This window comes from Neoarius graeffei, chromosome 3, assembly GCF_027579695.1.
Source record: "Neoarius graeffei isolate fNeoGra1 chromosome 3, fNeoGra1.pri, whole genome shotgun sequence".
NCBI lineage: Eukaryota > Metazoa > Chordata > Actinopteri > Siluriformes > Ariidae > Neoarius > Neoarius graeffei.
Genome location: NC_083571.1, coordinates 93,496,706 through 93,512,045, shown reverse-complemented (window position 1 = coordinate 93,512,045; position 15,340 = coordinate 93,496,706). Strand labels below are relative to the sequence as shown.

General features: G+C 40.9%; 1 protein-coding gene across 1 annotated transcript in view; it reads left to right on the top strand.

Moving 5' to 3' along the window:
- The window catches only part of si:dkey-71h2.2 (low density lipoprotein receptor adapter protein 1), a 99,527-nt gene that overhangs the window by 17,784 nt on the left and 66,403 nt on the right, over nucleotides 1-15,340 (top strand). The window contains 1 exon segment of the mRNA XM_060916089.1: nucleotides 13,274-13,416. Coding sequence (XP_060772072.1) covers nucleotides 13,274-13,416 — 143 coding nt within the window.

Here is a 15,340-nt window from a genome sequence, read left to right as displayed (position 1 = left end):
TTCGGTTATAGACGATTATAACAATCGACACTGTTCATTGTCTGAAACTAGCGATATTCCAAAGCCTGTAAAACGAAGAAGCATTCTTCGGCCTTTGCCTCTCAATGTACCGAAGCACTCGGCAGCCGAACAAGCCTGTCGGACCGATAAAACTCCCAAACCACGAAGGGTTCTCTTTCGGGTATGTATAATGTTCAGTGCACCTCACTAGCGGCATTTATTGAAGAAAATGCATTTATACTGAACAGGACATGGCAGATCAGTGGGTTTCCAAAGATTTTTTTTTTTGTAATGTTTCCTGATATCAAGTTTTATTTAACTAATCACTCATTTATAAATGTTTTGGTAAGACATTCTGAGATTTGATGTTGTTGTACAGTGTGGTCGACTCAGTTAATCTCTAGGTTGTACGAATTCTTGTCACTTATGTCTTACCTTCTCACCAAGCTTGATTTGGATTCCGATTTTCCTGCTGTAAACCCTCGACATGTTATCCACCTCTTTAAATCACCAATTTCATTGTCTTCCACGACAGAGCACGGCAAAATCGCTCCTCTCACATCGCTCTCACGTAAAATTAATCTAACATCCGCTATATTGCACAGCTACCGACCCTGGCTATCCCCCATAATGCATTGCGATAAACACGTGATGACGTAGTTATGCTTGGGGGCTATTGTAGGTCAAAAGAAGGTCTGTCACATTGGACCTCTTAATGATCTGCATTACAAAAGGCCCAGGCAGTGTTTTAGTCAAGTCAAGTTTATTTGTATAGCGCTTTTAACAATAGACATTGTCGCAAAGCAACTTTACAGAATTTTTGTGACTTTAAACATGAGCTAATTTTATCCCTAATCTGTCCCCAATGAGCAAGCCTGTGGCAACAGTGGCAAGGGGCGACATGAGGAAGAAACTTCGAGAGGAATCAGACTCAAAAGGGAACCCATCCTCATTTGGGTGATAACAGACAATGTGATTATAACATTTTTAACAGTTTTAACATGAAGTCAGTTTCGTTGATGTTATAAACTGTTCACTGATGGAAACTTGAGTGCAAAAACTGTTCATGACAACTGCAGTCCTAAAGTTAGCAAGTCAACTGTAGTCCTCAGCCATAAAAGCATTCCTGGAAGTGTCCGGAGCGTCTTCCAAGTGCGACTTTCGACTGTCCACATGGGGCCGTCCTCCACAGGAGCGATGCGATGAGACTCCAACCAGACACAGGGCACCAGGATGGATCAGGCAGGTCCGAGGAGCAGAAGAGGTCAGCATCTTGAATTGACATGTAACTCAGAGGGATAGACAGAGTTGGGAGGGGAGAAAGAGCGAGAGAGAAAGAACACAGGTTGTTAGGTATGCCCAATGTCCCCTGATGAGTAAGAACAGTATACATTTTGCACTGAGTACAAGCAGGGATTCTGGCAAAGCTAACTATGACAGCATAACTAAAAGGGGAGAGCCAGAAGGTAACACAGGCATGAGGGAGCCCCAGTTTACCAAAACACTCTATGCCTGAGGACCCTCCAGATCTACTCCTTTACCTCATAAACACCATTAACAAAAGGCTTGACTAAACAGATGTGTTTTCAGCCTAGACTGTCTGATTCCCAAACACTACTTGGAAGGCTGTTCCATAACTGTGGGGCTTTGTAAGAAAAGGCTCTGCCCCCTGATGCAACCTTCACTATACGAGGTACCAACAGATAGCCTGCACCTTTTGATCTAAGTAGGCGTGGTGGGTCAGAGAGGACCAGAACTTTGCTCAGGTACTGTGGTGCGAGACCATTCAGTGCTTTGAAGGTCAATAGTAGTAGCCTGGGCCCGCCCATCCTAAGCGTGACGCAACACGAGGGCCTGTTGCGAGCTTAGTCTGGCCAGGCAAGCTATCTCCAGCTCTTCCAAGCTCTGGAAAAATCGGGAGCCAATCAACTTTGAGCATCTCCAACGGCCCTGGGTAGAGGCGTGTTCAAGGCAGTGACGTAGTAGAACTGCGACTGGAAGCCATAGATTGTTTACAGAATCCTGCTGTATTGAAAGCATTCAACGGGAAGTTCTCATTGAAAACGGAGCAAAGAGCAGCCCTGGAGGTATTTATTGAAAGGAAGGACGTTTTCGCCTTGCTCCCGACCGGCTTCGGTAAGCGTTTAATCTACCAGTTAGCCCCGCTAGTAGCCAAATCAATGGGGCTCAGCGAGAATCCTATCGTCGTGTCACATACGTCAAAGGAAAGAGTGATGTGATTGGTTTAAGCTTCGTCACAGCCTTTTCTGGCTTCGACCAGTAGCAAACTGAGGCATTTCAGGGAGGCGGGTCAACCACGGGCTCTGGGAAACGGTTGGGCTGAATATCTTGGCCAGACCAATAGCTCGTAGAGCTTTGAAGTCGTGTTAGCCAGACTACAATAGTAGTATTTTATAATCAATACGAAATTTGATTGGGAGCCAATGCAGTGTGGATAAGACAGGGGTGATGTGGTCATATTTTCTAGTTCTAGTAAGGACTCTTGCTGCTGCATTTTGAACTGACTGGAGCTTGTTTATGCACTTATTGGAACATCCAGACAGTAAGGCATTACAATAATCCAACCTGGAGGTAACGAAAGCATGAACTAGTTTTTGTACGTCGTGTAGTGACATTAAAGTGACATTTGATTGAGCCTGTCTTTCTTTTAAACTGCTTTTAAAAATAGTACATTTTAAAGATGATAAATGATTAAGTGATTGGGATTTATACTGTTGACTGCAGCAACATCAGTGATACTGGTGACGTACAGGTAGCCAGTTGCAATATGATAGCAAAGAATTGCTTTACTTTCAACAGAATAAATTAATATTTGTTGTTTTGGCTCTTAAGATCTGGGCACCTGAGTCCCCAAATCATCAGGGATGCTTGAAGACACAACATTTACTGATAAGCCATTCATAAGATTTTTTTTTTTTGCATCTTTTATATCATTTTATTTGTATATTCTGCATGTCATGTGGACAGAGCTGCTTGATACGCATTGTAGTCACTGGATGACTAAATCAAGCAGAAAGACTTGTATGAATGAAAGATTTTGAAGAAATTCTTCTCATCAGCTCGAATCGTATTTTCCCAATGAGAAGATAAACCTTTTATTTCTGTTCAGTAATTGCACTTGTGCAATCATCTATCATAAATCACAGTCCTCTTGCAGTCGAGTTAATTGAACGTGTAAGAAATTAATTAGACTTTGAAATTAATCAGAGATCACATTAAAATATAATTGTGGTCTTCCCCTAAAGTATAATATCTGTATGCAACGAGATTGCGTTCTGGTTCGGAGATGACTCTGCTGATAGTTGTGTAGATAAGAGTTCTGAGAAATTGGATCACTGACTCTCTGAGTGAACAAAGCTAAGAACTTTTGGGTGAGAGAGGAGGAAATCCCTGCTGTTCTCCTTCTGAAACTGTGGCTTCTGAAGTGTTTTTTTTTTCCCCAGGAACGCAGGCTTCCATGGTGTTTGGCGATGCAGCGATCAACAGTGCTGCTCCTGGAGATGCACTGTACTATAGAATTTTGATCCAACATTAATGCAATGCACCTGCTTTTGAATTTGAAAGGAAGATAGAGCTTCAGAAACAGGGTTGGTGACATACAGTACTTGAGCACAAAACTGGTATTTTTCAGGACCCAGCACAAAATAAGAGAATTGATGAGATAGAGGGGGAAGAAACTTGGCCAGTTGTACATCATCTGAAATGTACATCATTTCAGAATACAATTCCATTTTTTAACTCACTGGCTGTAGGGCGATGAGCTATTGCCATCACGCCGCATCCGTCCATCCACAATTCACAAAAATCGCTACTCCTCCTTGAGTTTTCAATGGATTTTGATTCTGATTGTTTTGTTTGGAAGACCTCATCAGTCTGAACAAAAGTTACTCCCTTGTTTTGTTTGTTTTACCTGTAACCGCTTATCCTGTGCGGGGTCGCGGGGGGCAAGCTGGAGCCTATCCCAGCTGACCATGGGCGAGAGGCAGGGCACACCCTGGACAAGTCGCCAGCTCATCACAGGGCTGACACACACACACACACACTTTAGAGCCACCAATTAACCTAACCTGCATATCTTTGGACTGGGGGAGGAAACCCATGCAGACGTGGAGAGAACATGCAAACTCCACACAGAAAGGCCCTCATCGGCCACTGGGTTTGAACCCAGAACCTTCTTGCTGTGAGGAGCCAGTGCTAACCACTACACCACCGTGCCACCCCCTTGTTTTGTGATTTGTCATTAACTAGCTGCTAATTAGGCCGGTTAATGAACTTTGAAGAAAATAGCTGCTCCTCCCTCAGTTTTCAATGGATTTTGATTCTGATTGTTTTGTTTGGAAGATCTAACTGTTCTCATGAGGAACATCCGAGCTAATTATAAACAAGTCTAGTTTCTCCTGGTATGGCCATGTGAGCTACTGCTTCGCTGACACTCTGGTTACATTTACTCACTTGGCTAATGCTTTTCTCCAAAATGGCTTACCATTGAGACTGGATACAACTGAGAATTTGAGAGATTAAGTTAAGATTAAATCAAGCTCGAGTGGCAGTTTGATGTTGGGATTTGACCATACACTCCAACCATCCATCCATTATCCGTAACCTCTTATCATGTGCAGGGTCACGGCCAAGCTGGAGTCTATCCCAGCTGATTATGGGCGAGAGGTGGGGTACACCCTGGACAAGTCGCCAGGTCATCGCAGGGCTGACACACACAGAGACAAACAACCATTCACACTCACATTCATACCTACGGTCAATTTAGAGCCACCAATTAGCCTAACCTGCATGTCTTTGGACTGTGGGGGAAACCGGAGCACCCGGAGGAAACCCACGCGGACACGGGGAGAACATGCAAACTCCACACAGAAAGGCCCCCGTTGGCCACTGGGCTTGAACCCAGGACCTTCTTGCTGTGAGGCGACAGCGCTAACCACTACACCACCGTGCTGCCCGTGACCATACACTATGATCATTTAATCAATAGTACAATGACTTAAATAAGGAGCTGCCTCTACCCTAGTTGCATAATACACAGCTGGAAACTGTCCTTATAATAATAATAAATTGACAAATTTACATAGCGCCATATCCATCACTCTATGGCTCTTTACACTAATAATAATCGAAACTGATTCATCGTGGCTCAGGTGGCTAAGGCGCCATACCATAAATCTGGGGACTCGGGTTCGATTCCGACCTGAGGTCATTTCCTGATCCCTCCCCGTCTCTCTCTCTCCCGCTCATTTCCTGTCTCTACACCGTCCTATCCAAATAAAGGTGAAAAAAGCCCCAAAAAAATATCCACAAAAAAAAAATTGTGATAACCTCAATTGCCTTTTTGTACTACTGTGAATGCCACTGTTCAGCAAAAAGAGAAATCTATGTTGGCAGAATGAGGAATTGAAAATTGACTTAATTAAGAATTCTTAATAAAGATAACAGTGTTATCATAGTTTGGATTATCATGGGCACATCGTTGGCAAAACATAAAATTCTTAATGCAGACGGTTGCCTTGAAATTTCAAGTATTCTCAACTATTCTTTTTTTACAGTGTAATTGCATTTGTTGCTAAGCAACAAAGCATGGTCCTACACCCTTTGGTCATCTGTTCGTTCTGCTGTCCCAAGCAAATTGATCTGACTGAGAGATCATTTTTTATTAAAAAAAATAAAAAGTAGTTCAGCTTGTCAGGCTCCATCTGTCTCTTTCCCTTTCCATCGTCTCTTAACGTTACCAGCGTTCGACTCTGACTGAAGGCCTAATTGCTGTACAGAAGCTAAATTTATTGAGTTCTTGATATTTCACTTATGCATGATAGAGACCCTAGTTACTAAAATTAAATCAGTTTCGTTAATCAACCTGCTGGCCTCCGTCTCCACCTTACTAAAGCCTCTTCACGTCCCATTTTCAGTAATGCCCTAGATTCATTCTTTTTCAGATTATAATACCAGGGGATGGACAGGTTCCTTATTAGGTTTCCACATTTTAGATTAGAAAACTTTCAACATATTATATGTTTCTTTTTTTAAACATATATTTTTCCTATGTACAGTATGTTCTGTGCATTGTAACTATAATTATATTCACTGAATTATATTGTGGTTCTGCTACAAAAATTGTGAATATTGGCAATGAAAATCCAGCCCCTGGCCATTTCACATGAGAGATACTGGTTGCTAAGGGCAACTGTCTCATGTCCATTTGCAAATTTAAATGTATTAATCAAATCTGTCCGCATTAAAGAGCCATCATTAGTTATCTGTGCTGAGAATCACTGTTGATTTTGTGTGCAAATGAAACCATCAAACATTGTGAATGTCACTATAAAACCTGACAATGGCAATGACTAAATAAAAATGAGTACTCAAATGTCTTATCTGAATTAAGTTATGAAGACTCACTAAGTGAACATTGTTTGAATCTGATTGTTATTTCATTTGTGTGTGAATTTTTAAGTAAGCACAACTCGTGTGATACAAGTTTTAATTCCAGAAAGAATATTAGTTAAAACCTAGACCTTGGTATGTTCTTTCATTTCAATTCAGTTAGTTAACAAACCATGACCAGTATAGGTCAGAGGTCTTCAATTAAGTCTGTAAAAGACCAATTTCATTATTTTTATTTTATTTTTGCCTTCTTAAGGTCTGGATAAGTGACCATCTTGACTGAATGGTTACATTAAGTTACCTTTAAAGGAGAACTGAAGTCATTTTTAAGCTTGCTTTATTTCTTAATTAACGTGTTATTCAATTACGTTTTCGGTTTTAGTAACCTTATATCGTGACTCGTATTGGCAACTAATTGCAATTAAATATTATACTTATTGGCCTATTTGGTTTTTAGGCATGTTGAATTTAGTCCGTTTGGTCCACGGAAGCGGTCACGATCTTCGCGAGACTTCGAAACATCAAGTGTCAGCCAGGTGTCAGTGCCGCCTTTTTTGAAAACTGTTTTCCAAACGAAATATTGCACAAAAACAAGTTTAAATGACGATTACTGCCTACTTTTTTCAAACTTTCCTGATTGCTATCAAAACAAACAAAACTTCCGGCTTGATTACATCAGCATTCGAAAGAGGGCGTGCGCGTCTTTTGACAACGTTGACAGATGTTGGTCACTTTGATTTCCGCTGTACGTTTTACTTCCGTCCTATGATGTCTCGCCCAGGTCTCAACGAATCTCATTTACGGCCATTGCTTTGACATATGGACTGATATATTACATCAAACACTCATAACTTGCTATAGCAGTGACAAAATAGCTGTCAGAAATGCATTCCTATATTTAATCAAATGAGAAATAGAATTTTGATAATAAAACATTTGCCTTCAGTTCTCCTTTAATGCTTGACCAGTAATGATTAGTTCATGGCTACTAATCACATAATAAACACTTTATTTCAGTGGTGCAGGGGGTACTGTTGCCTCTTCACAGCTCCAAGATCCCAGGTTTAGTCCTGGGTGTTAAGTGACTATTCATGTGGATTTGCTCCCAACTTCTGAAAACATGCCAGTAGGTGGAGTGGCTAAGATAAATAGCCCCCAAGCATAACTACGTCATCACTTGTTTACCGCAATGCACTGTGGGGGATAGCCAGGGTCGGTAGTTGAGCGATATGACAGATGTCAGATGAATTTTACGTGAGAGCGATGTGAGAGGAGCGATTTTGCCATGCTCTGTCATGGAAGACAATGAAATTGGTGATTTAAAGAGGTAGATAACATGTTGAGGGTTTACAGCAGGAAAATCGGAAACCAAATCAAGCTTGGTGAGAAGGTAAGAGTCCAGACCGAGTCTACCACACTGTACAACATCATCAAATCTCAGAATGTCTTATTTCTGAGGACATATATTGGATCACGAAGCAATCTTAGACTTAAGTCTAAATTTGTTTCTTTTAATCTTCAGTTATTCTTTACCATTTTCCAAGAAGCTTTGTTCTAATGAAATCTTAGCCTTGTACTTAATCTTGATCCAGCACAATGAAAGTTACAGATGCGGTAAGGGAAACTATTATGGAAAATCAACTGTTGACTTAAGTCTAAGATTGGTTCTTGATCGATGAAGAGCATCAATACATTTATAAATGAGTGATTTAGTTAAATAAAACTTGATATCAGGAAACATTACAAAAAAAATCTTTAGAAACTCACTGATTTGCCATGTCATTTTCAGTATAAATGCATTTTCTTCAATAAATGCTGCTAGTGAGGTGCACTGAACATTATACAGTACATACCCAAAAGAGAACCCTTCGTGGTTTGGGAGTTTTATCGGTCCGACAGGCTCGTTCGGCTGCTGAGTGCTGCGGTACGTTGAGAGGCAAAGGCCGAAGAATGCTTCTTTGTTTTACAGGCTTTGGAATATTGCTAGTTTCAGACGATGAACAGTGTCGATTGTTATAATCATCTATAACCGAAGGCCATTCCGCAGACCATGGAAATACTGCTGGGTCACAGTTTAAGTACGTCTTTTTCCCACCAGAGAAATGTAAGCTACAAACACTTGTCCATTTCAATCCAGTCTGAAGGTTTTCGTTGCGGATGAAACATCCATTTCTTTCTTCTCTTCTTTTCAACTGGCAGCTGATAAAAGCTCAAATTAGGTGCTGTCTTTATTGTGGAGACACACCCTGTGTCTGAAATCGCTCCTTACTCACTATATAGGGCAGTATATAGTGGGGACACTATTTTGTAGTGCTGCCCAAAACCTTAGTGAGGATTATTTACACCCTATATAGTGCACGCAAAGTATCTCACAATGCATCAGAAAAAGTAGTGTACAACCGATGGTCACTTACCAAGCAATATATCCCATCATGCATTGCGGTTGCATTGAAAGAAATCAAATTAAAAGTCTCAAATTTGATTTAATAAAAGGCAGCAGCAAAGAAGAAAGTATTCAGCTTTGATTTAAAAAGAACTGAAAGATGCAGGTACTTTGTATTGATTAATGTGGGAAATACGCTCAGTATAATATGGATTTATCAGAAAAATACATGCATGTCTTTATTATTTTGAAAACCCACCAGCTGGCTGATCTGGCATGTTTTTAATTGTGCGACAGTAATGACGTAAATACCAGCGCGACGGAGTAGTGTCCAAAAGCATTTTTTCATTTTACCAATGAGCTCACTATATAGTCCTCTATATAGTAATTCCCTATATAGGGATTAGTGACCGAGTGAGCGATTTCAAACACAGGGATAGTAAGGCACACAGCAATTCACTTTAGGAATGGTTAAAACCGGTTAGACACGACAATGCAGTGTTTAACAAAGGCGAAAGTAAACAATACGGTAAACAAGCGATGATGTACAGTGGGGCAAAAAAGTATTTAGTCAGCCACCAATTGTGCAAGTTCTCCCACTTAAAAAAATGAGAGAGGCCTGTAATTTTCATCATAGGTACACTTCAACTATGAGAGACAGAATGGGGGGAAAAGAATCCAGGAAATCACATTGTAGGATTTTTAATGAATTAATTGGTAAATTCCTTGGTAAAATAAGTATTTGGTCACCTACAAACAAGCAAGATTTCTGGCTCTCACAGACCTGTAACAACTTCTTTAAGAGGCTCCTCTGTCCTCCACTCGTTACCTGTATTAATGGCACCTGTTTGAACTCGTTATCAGTATAAAAGACACCTGTCCACAACCTCAAACAGTCACACTCCAAACTCCACTATGGCCAAGACCAAAGAGCTGTCAAAGGACACCAGAAACACAATTGTAGACCTGCATCAGGCTGGGAAGACTGAATCTGCAATAGGTAAGCAGCTTGGTGTGAAGAAATCAACTGTAGGAGCAATTATTAGAAAATGGAAGACATACAAGACCACTGATAATCTCCCTCGATCTGGGGCTCCACGCAAGATCTCACCCTGTGGGGTCAAAATGATCACAAGAATGGTGAGCAAAAATCCCAGAACCACAGGGGGGGACCTAGTGAATGACCTGCAGAGAGCTGGGACCAAAGTAACAAAGGCTACCATCAGTAACACACTACGCCGCCAGGGACTCAAATCCTGCAGTGCCAGACGTGTCCCCCTGCTTAAGCCAGTACATGTCCAGGCCCGTCTGAAGTTTGCTAGAGAGCATTTGGATGATCCAGAAGAGGATTGGGAGAATGTCATATGGTCAGATGAAACCAAAATAGAACTTTTTGGTAAAAACTCAACTTGTCGTGTTTGGAGGAGAAAGAATGCTGAGTTGCATCCAAAGAACACCATACCTACTGTGAAGCATTGGGGTGGAACCATCATGATTTGGGGCTGTTTTTCTGCAAAGGGACCAGGACGACTGATCCGTGTAAAGGAAAGAATGAATGGGGCCATGTATTGTGAGATTTTGAGTGAAAACCTCCTTCCGGGGGCGTTGTAGCTCAGGTGGTTAAGGCGCCATACCATGAATGCGGGCGACCCGGGTTCGATTCCGGCCCGAGGTCATTTCCCGATCCCTTCCCGTCTCTCCCGCTCATTTCCTGTCTCTACACTGTCCTATCCAATAAAGGTGCAAAAAGCCCAAAAAAATATCTTTAAAAAAAAAAAAAAAACCTCCTTCCATCAGCAAGGGCATTGAAGATGAAACGTGGCTGGGTCTTTCAGCATGACAATGATCCCAAACACACCACCCGGGCAATGAAGGAGTGGCTTCGTAAGAAGCATTTCAAGGTCCTGGAGTGACCTAGCCAGTCTCCAGATCTCAACCCCATAGAAAATCTTTGGAGGGAGTTGAAAGTCCGTGTTGCCCAGCGACAGCCCCAAAACATCACTGCTCTAGAGGAGATCTGCATGGAGGAATGGGCCAAAATACCAGCAACAGTGTGTGAAAACCCTGTGAAGACTTACAGAAAACGTTTGACCTCTGTCATTGCCAACAAAGGGTATATAACAAAGTATTGAGATGAACTTTTGTTATTGACCAAATACTTCTTTTCCACCATAATTTGCAAATAAATTCTTTAAAAATCAGACAATGTGATTTTCTGTATTTTTTTTCTCATTTTGTGTCTCATAGTTGAGGTATACCTATGATGAAAATTACAGGGTTCTCTCATCTTTTTAAGTGGGAGAACTTGCACAATTGGTGACTGACTAAATACTTTTTTGCCCCACTGTAGTTATGGGTTAGGTCTATTGCCCCTAGTTGCAAATGTGTGAGTGTGTATGTGTGCAATGGACTGGTATCTCATTCAGAGTATATTTCTGCATTGGCTAGGAGAGAGTCTGGATCATCTACACTTCCTGAGCTTTTATAATCAAAAGATTTGTTTAAAGTTCACTTAATTAGTTATTTGAACTTAATTTAGTGGATGTTAGTAAGTGTAACAAACAGTAAGTAAACTCAAATGTGTATAAGTTGGCTGTTTTCAAAGCAATCAAGTTTTACATTTACATAATTTATGGCAATCCTCATCTTAAAGGAGAATTGAAGTCATTTTTAAACTTGCTTTATTTCTTAATTAACGTGTTATTCAATTACATTTTCGATTTTAGTAACCTTATATCTTGACTCGTATTGGCAACTAATTGCAATTAAATATTATACTTATCGGCCTATTCGATTTTTAGCCATGTTGAATTTAGTCCGTTTGGTCCACGGCAGGCGTCACTTATCCATGCGATCTTCACGAGACTTGTGCGAGACTTCGAAACGTGAAGTGTCAGCCAGCTGTCAGTGCCGCCATTTTGAAAACTGTTTTCCAAACGAAATATTACACAAAAACGAGTTTAAATGACGATTACTGCCTACTTTTTTCAAACTTTCCTGATTGCTATCAAAACAAACAAAACTTCCGGCTTGATTACATCAGCATTCGAAAGAGGGCGCGCGCGTCTTTTGACAACGTTGTCAGATGTTGGTCACCTTTGATTCCCGCTGTACGTTTTACTTCCGTCCTACGATGTCTCGCACAGGTCTCAGCGAATCTCGTTTACGGCCATTGCTTTGACATATGGACTGATATATTCCATAGCATATTTCAAACACTCCATAACTTGCTATAGCAGTGACAAAATAGCTGTCAGAAATGCATTCCTATATTTAATAAAAATTGCCTTCAGTTCTCTTTTAACTCGTCAGGTTTTACAGCGGAACAGCCAGTTTCTAAATTGCTTAGTTTTCTAAGACCACGTTTGTGTAATACAGACACAAGTGTTTTTACAGTAGATCTCGCTCTCTGATCTGCTACCCTCACACGGTTCTTACAAACATGTTGCACCAGTCCAAGATTAGGAAAGGGTTTTGAAGTGTAAGTTGCTTCTGGGAGTAATCTGGGTAATGGCCTGGAGCATCAGTATGGATCTGTTCTGGATTTGTCAGTAGTTCATTTCAGAGAGACCGGTCTCTGTGAGATAATGCTCCTCTGGCTGCAAGGAACAGGAATGATATTCATGCTTTTTTTTTTCTGGAGCAAAGTGTTTTCTTGGCCCAGATTTTCCATGAGTGAGCATTTTTGATTGTAATACAGCCAATGTACAGGCAATGGTGGCTAAAAATAGAAATAGCTTACATGCATGGTATAACTATTGTTAGCTCTGCCAACTTTGTTGGATGAGGTTATGTATTTATCTCTTGTTTGTTTGTTCCCAATGTAGCTTAAAAAGTAGTAAACAGATTTTGATGAAATTTTGAAGAAAGTTGGGCCAAGGGCCAAGGACCAGTTGATTAGATTTTGATGCAAATCCAGATGTGTATGTGTATCCAGGTTTTTCTGTGGATATTCTATGTAGCTTGGCAGAAGTATGCGCTCTACCAAGGGCCCTTCTAGTTTATAAATGTTTTGGCCAGTTGCCTCACTTTTCTCAGGACCACAGCACTTTTGGATTGAGGTGTCAATGGATAATTTACACTGCTTCTAACAGAGAAGTAATGGGAAGCCTGTCCTTCGTACTGCAAACAGCTGGTGCGTTCTGGCAGAGACAGACAGACAGTCACAGCACGGCTCTATCAGAGCAACACAAAATATACTCGAGCATTCAATGATACTAGCATGGACGGATTCTGTAGGATTTTGCTTTGTGCCAAAAATGGGGCTGAAGCCAATTTAAAGCTTGCTGAGTGAGACAAAACCACCATTTCTCCCCATTACACTCACAGCAGAACCACAACAACATGGACCAGAATTTCTGCATCTCTGTTTAACTGATTAGGGACATCAAGCTTTAGACCCTCTGTTTTCTGCATTGTACAAATTAGTTTGTAAATTATTATTATTATTTTTTTTGCTTATTTGTTCTGTTTTTGTAGAGCTTCCAGAGAACTGGACAGACACGAAGGAGACCCTGCTGGAGGGAATGGTGTTCAATGTAAAGTACCTGGGCATGACGTTGGTTGGTCAACCTAAAGGAGAGGAAATGGCTGCCGCTGCCATCCACAGGATTGTCTCAATGGTTAGTTTCAGGCAATAAGTGAAGCTTCTATCCAGAGGTCATTTTTAAATTTGTACATACAGTAGAAAACCTTAATGGAAATGGAAGTTATCAGTTTGGATGGAAATGTTGATGTTAGGAGAAGATGCTAAAAAAAAAGATGGAAACAGAGTTTTTAACTAATGACCAAGTAATAAAAACAAAAACAAAAAAAAGGCACATCATTTAATCAAGGCTTTACATTAAACAGTTTTAGATATGCACAATTCAGTGTAAAGGACCGGTTCACTGCCTTGTACATTATCAAGCTATTTCTAAAATCCCACTTGTTTTTTCCTTTCGAAGTAGTGAGGTACTTTCATCAGAGTTATATGTTAATTATTACGCAAGGTAAATAGGAACTTCACGTAATGCCAATTTTTATTAAGCTATAAAGCTAATTAACAGTTATTCCATGAAATCGAGTCGTATATGAGCTGATAGCCGATGAGGTGTGTAGCGTCGAGTTGGCTATAAGCCACGTATGACAAGATTGAGTGGAATAACTGTTTTATTCTATCCACATTCACTGGATTTTGAGAAACAGAACATTTTTATTTTTTGCAAATTCGATCAATAAAAACTTTATACAAAACGTCCGACAGAATAATTTCCGATTAGAATGTAAACAAACCGGCGAAATGACAGCAGCAATTTGTGAAAATGCGATAATGATAATTCTTGAAATTAAAAAAAAAAAAAAAAGATACGTTCTTAGCATCAAATACTTTTATTCCACATTTTGTTGCTTTTTTTTGTCATGGACCAAACAGGAGAGGAGATCAAATGCGCTCAAACCACAGATTATTAATAACAGGGGAAAAGGGAGTTGGGAGAATGTGTGTGGGTGAAGTCTAGTGGCAGGAGAACTGAGAGGCAGGGATGGCTGGTGGTGACATCTGAGGTCCCCCATCCAAGTACTAACCAGGCCCAACCCTGCTTAGCAGCTGAGATCTGACAGGATCAGGCATAGTCAGAGAGGTGTGGCTGTAGGCTGACAGTACTTGGGTTTCAGGCAGTCACCCAGCAAGCAGTACCACAGCAGGCAGGAGTTAGAGAGCAGGACCAGGCAGATGGAGAGGCAGGCGAGCAGCAGGGCTAACCGAGCTGGAGATCAGGCGAAGGTACAGGAGAGGCAGGCAAGAGGCAGAGTCGACAGAACGGAAGGCAGATCAGGTTACCGGGGCTGGAGAGCAGACAGAGTCAGACGGAACAGGATAATTTCAGGAGTCAGAGTAGTTGGAACACAGAGCAGGTTATCAGGCTGAGAGTTGCAGACGATCTGACACAGAAGCTTGGGAGGACTGCAGCTTAAATACACACGGGGGGAAGCAGGTGATCGGCAACAGCCAATGACAGTCACTGAAAGATAATAAGAGGAAGTGAGTGTGGGCGTGGCCGGTAATGCTGAGTGGAGATGTTACCTGAAGAGAGAAGCCCACAGGTAGGACCATGACAATTTTTTGGGGTTTTGTTTTCGAGTAGAGTTTTTATTTCGTCCTCGGTTGGTTCAGCACCACGCTCCGCCATTTTCTTTTCTCTGTTTTTTTGGTGGTTGAAAAACCAGGTGCATTACTGCCACCGACTGCGCTGGAGTGTGGACCAGGAGCTATTGAGAGGAAAATCTATATTCTTTTATTTAGCTATTTCTGTTTCTTTTAAATACTTGATGATAGTGATGTATTGGACTTAATACGCGCCACCATTTTGTTTTTCTCTACTCACGGTATATGAGCTGATATCCTAGTAGTAGCCAATCAGAGTGTGCGATTGCTCATATCCAGTGAATAGAATTACTGTATATAACCATCAATAAATGTTCTGTAATGTGTCTTAAACATTTTGTAATTACTTTTCTCTTAACAGTGGTGACATTTTTTCATTAATTAGTTTATTACCTCAGAAA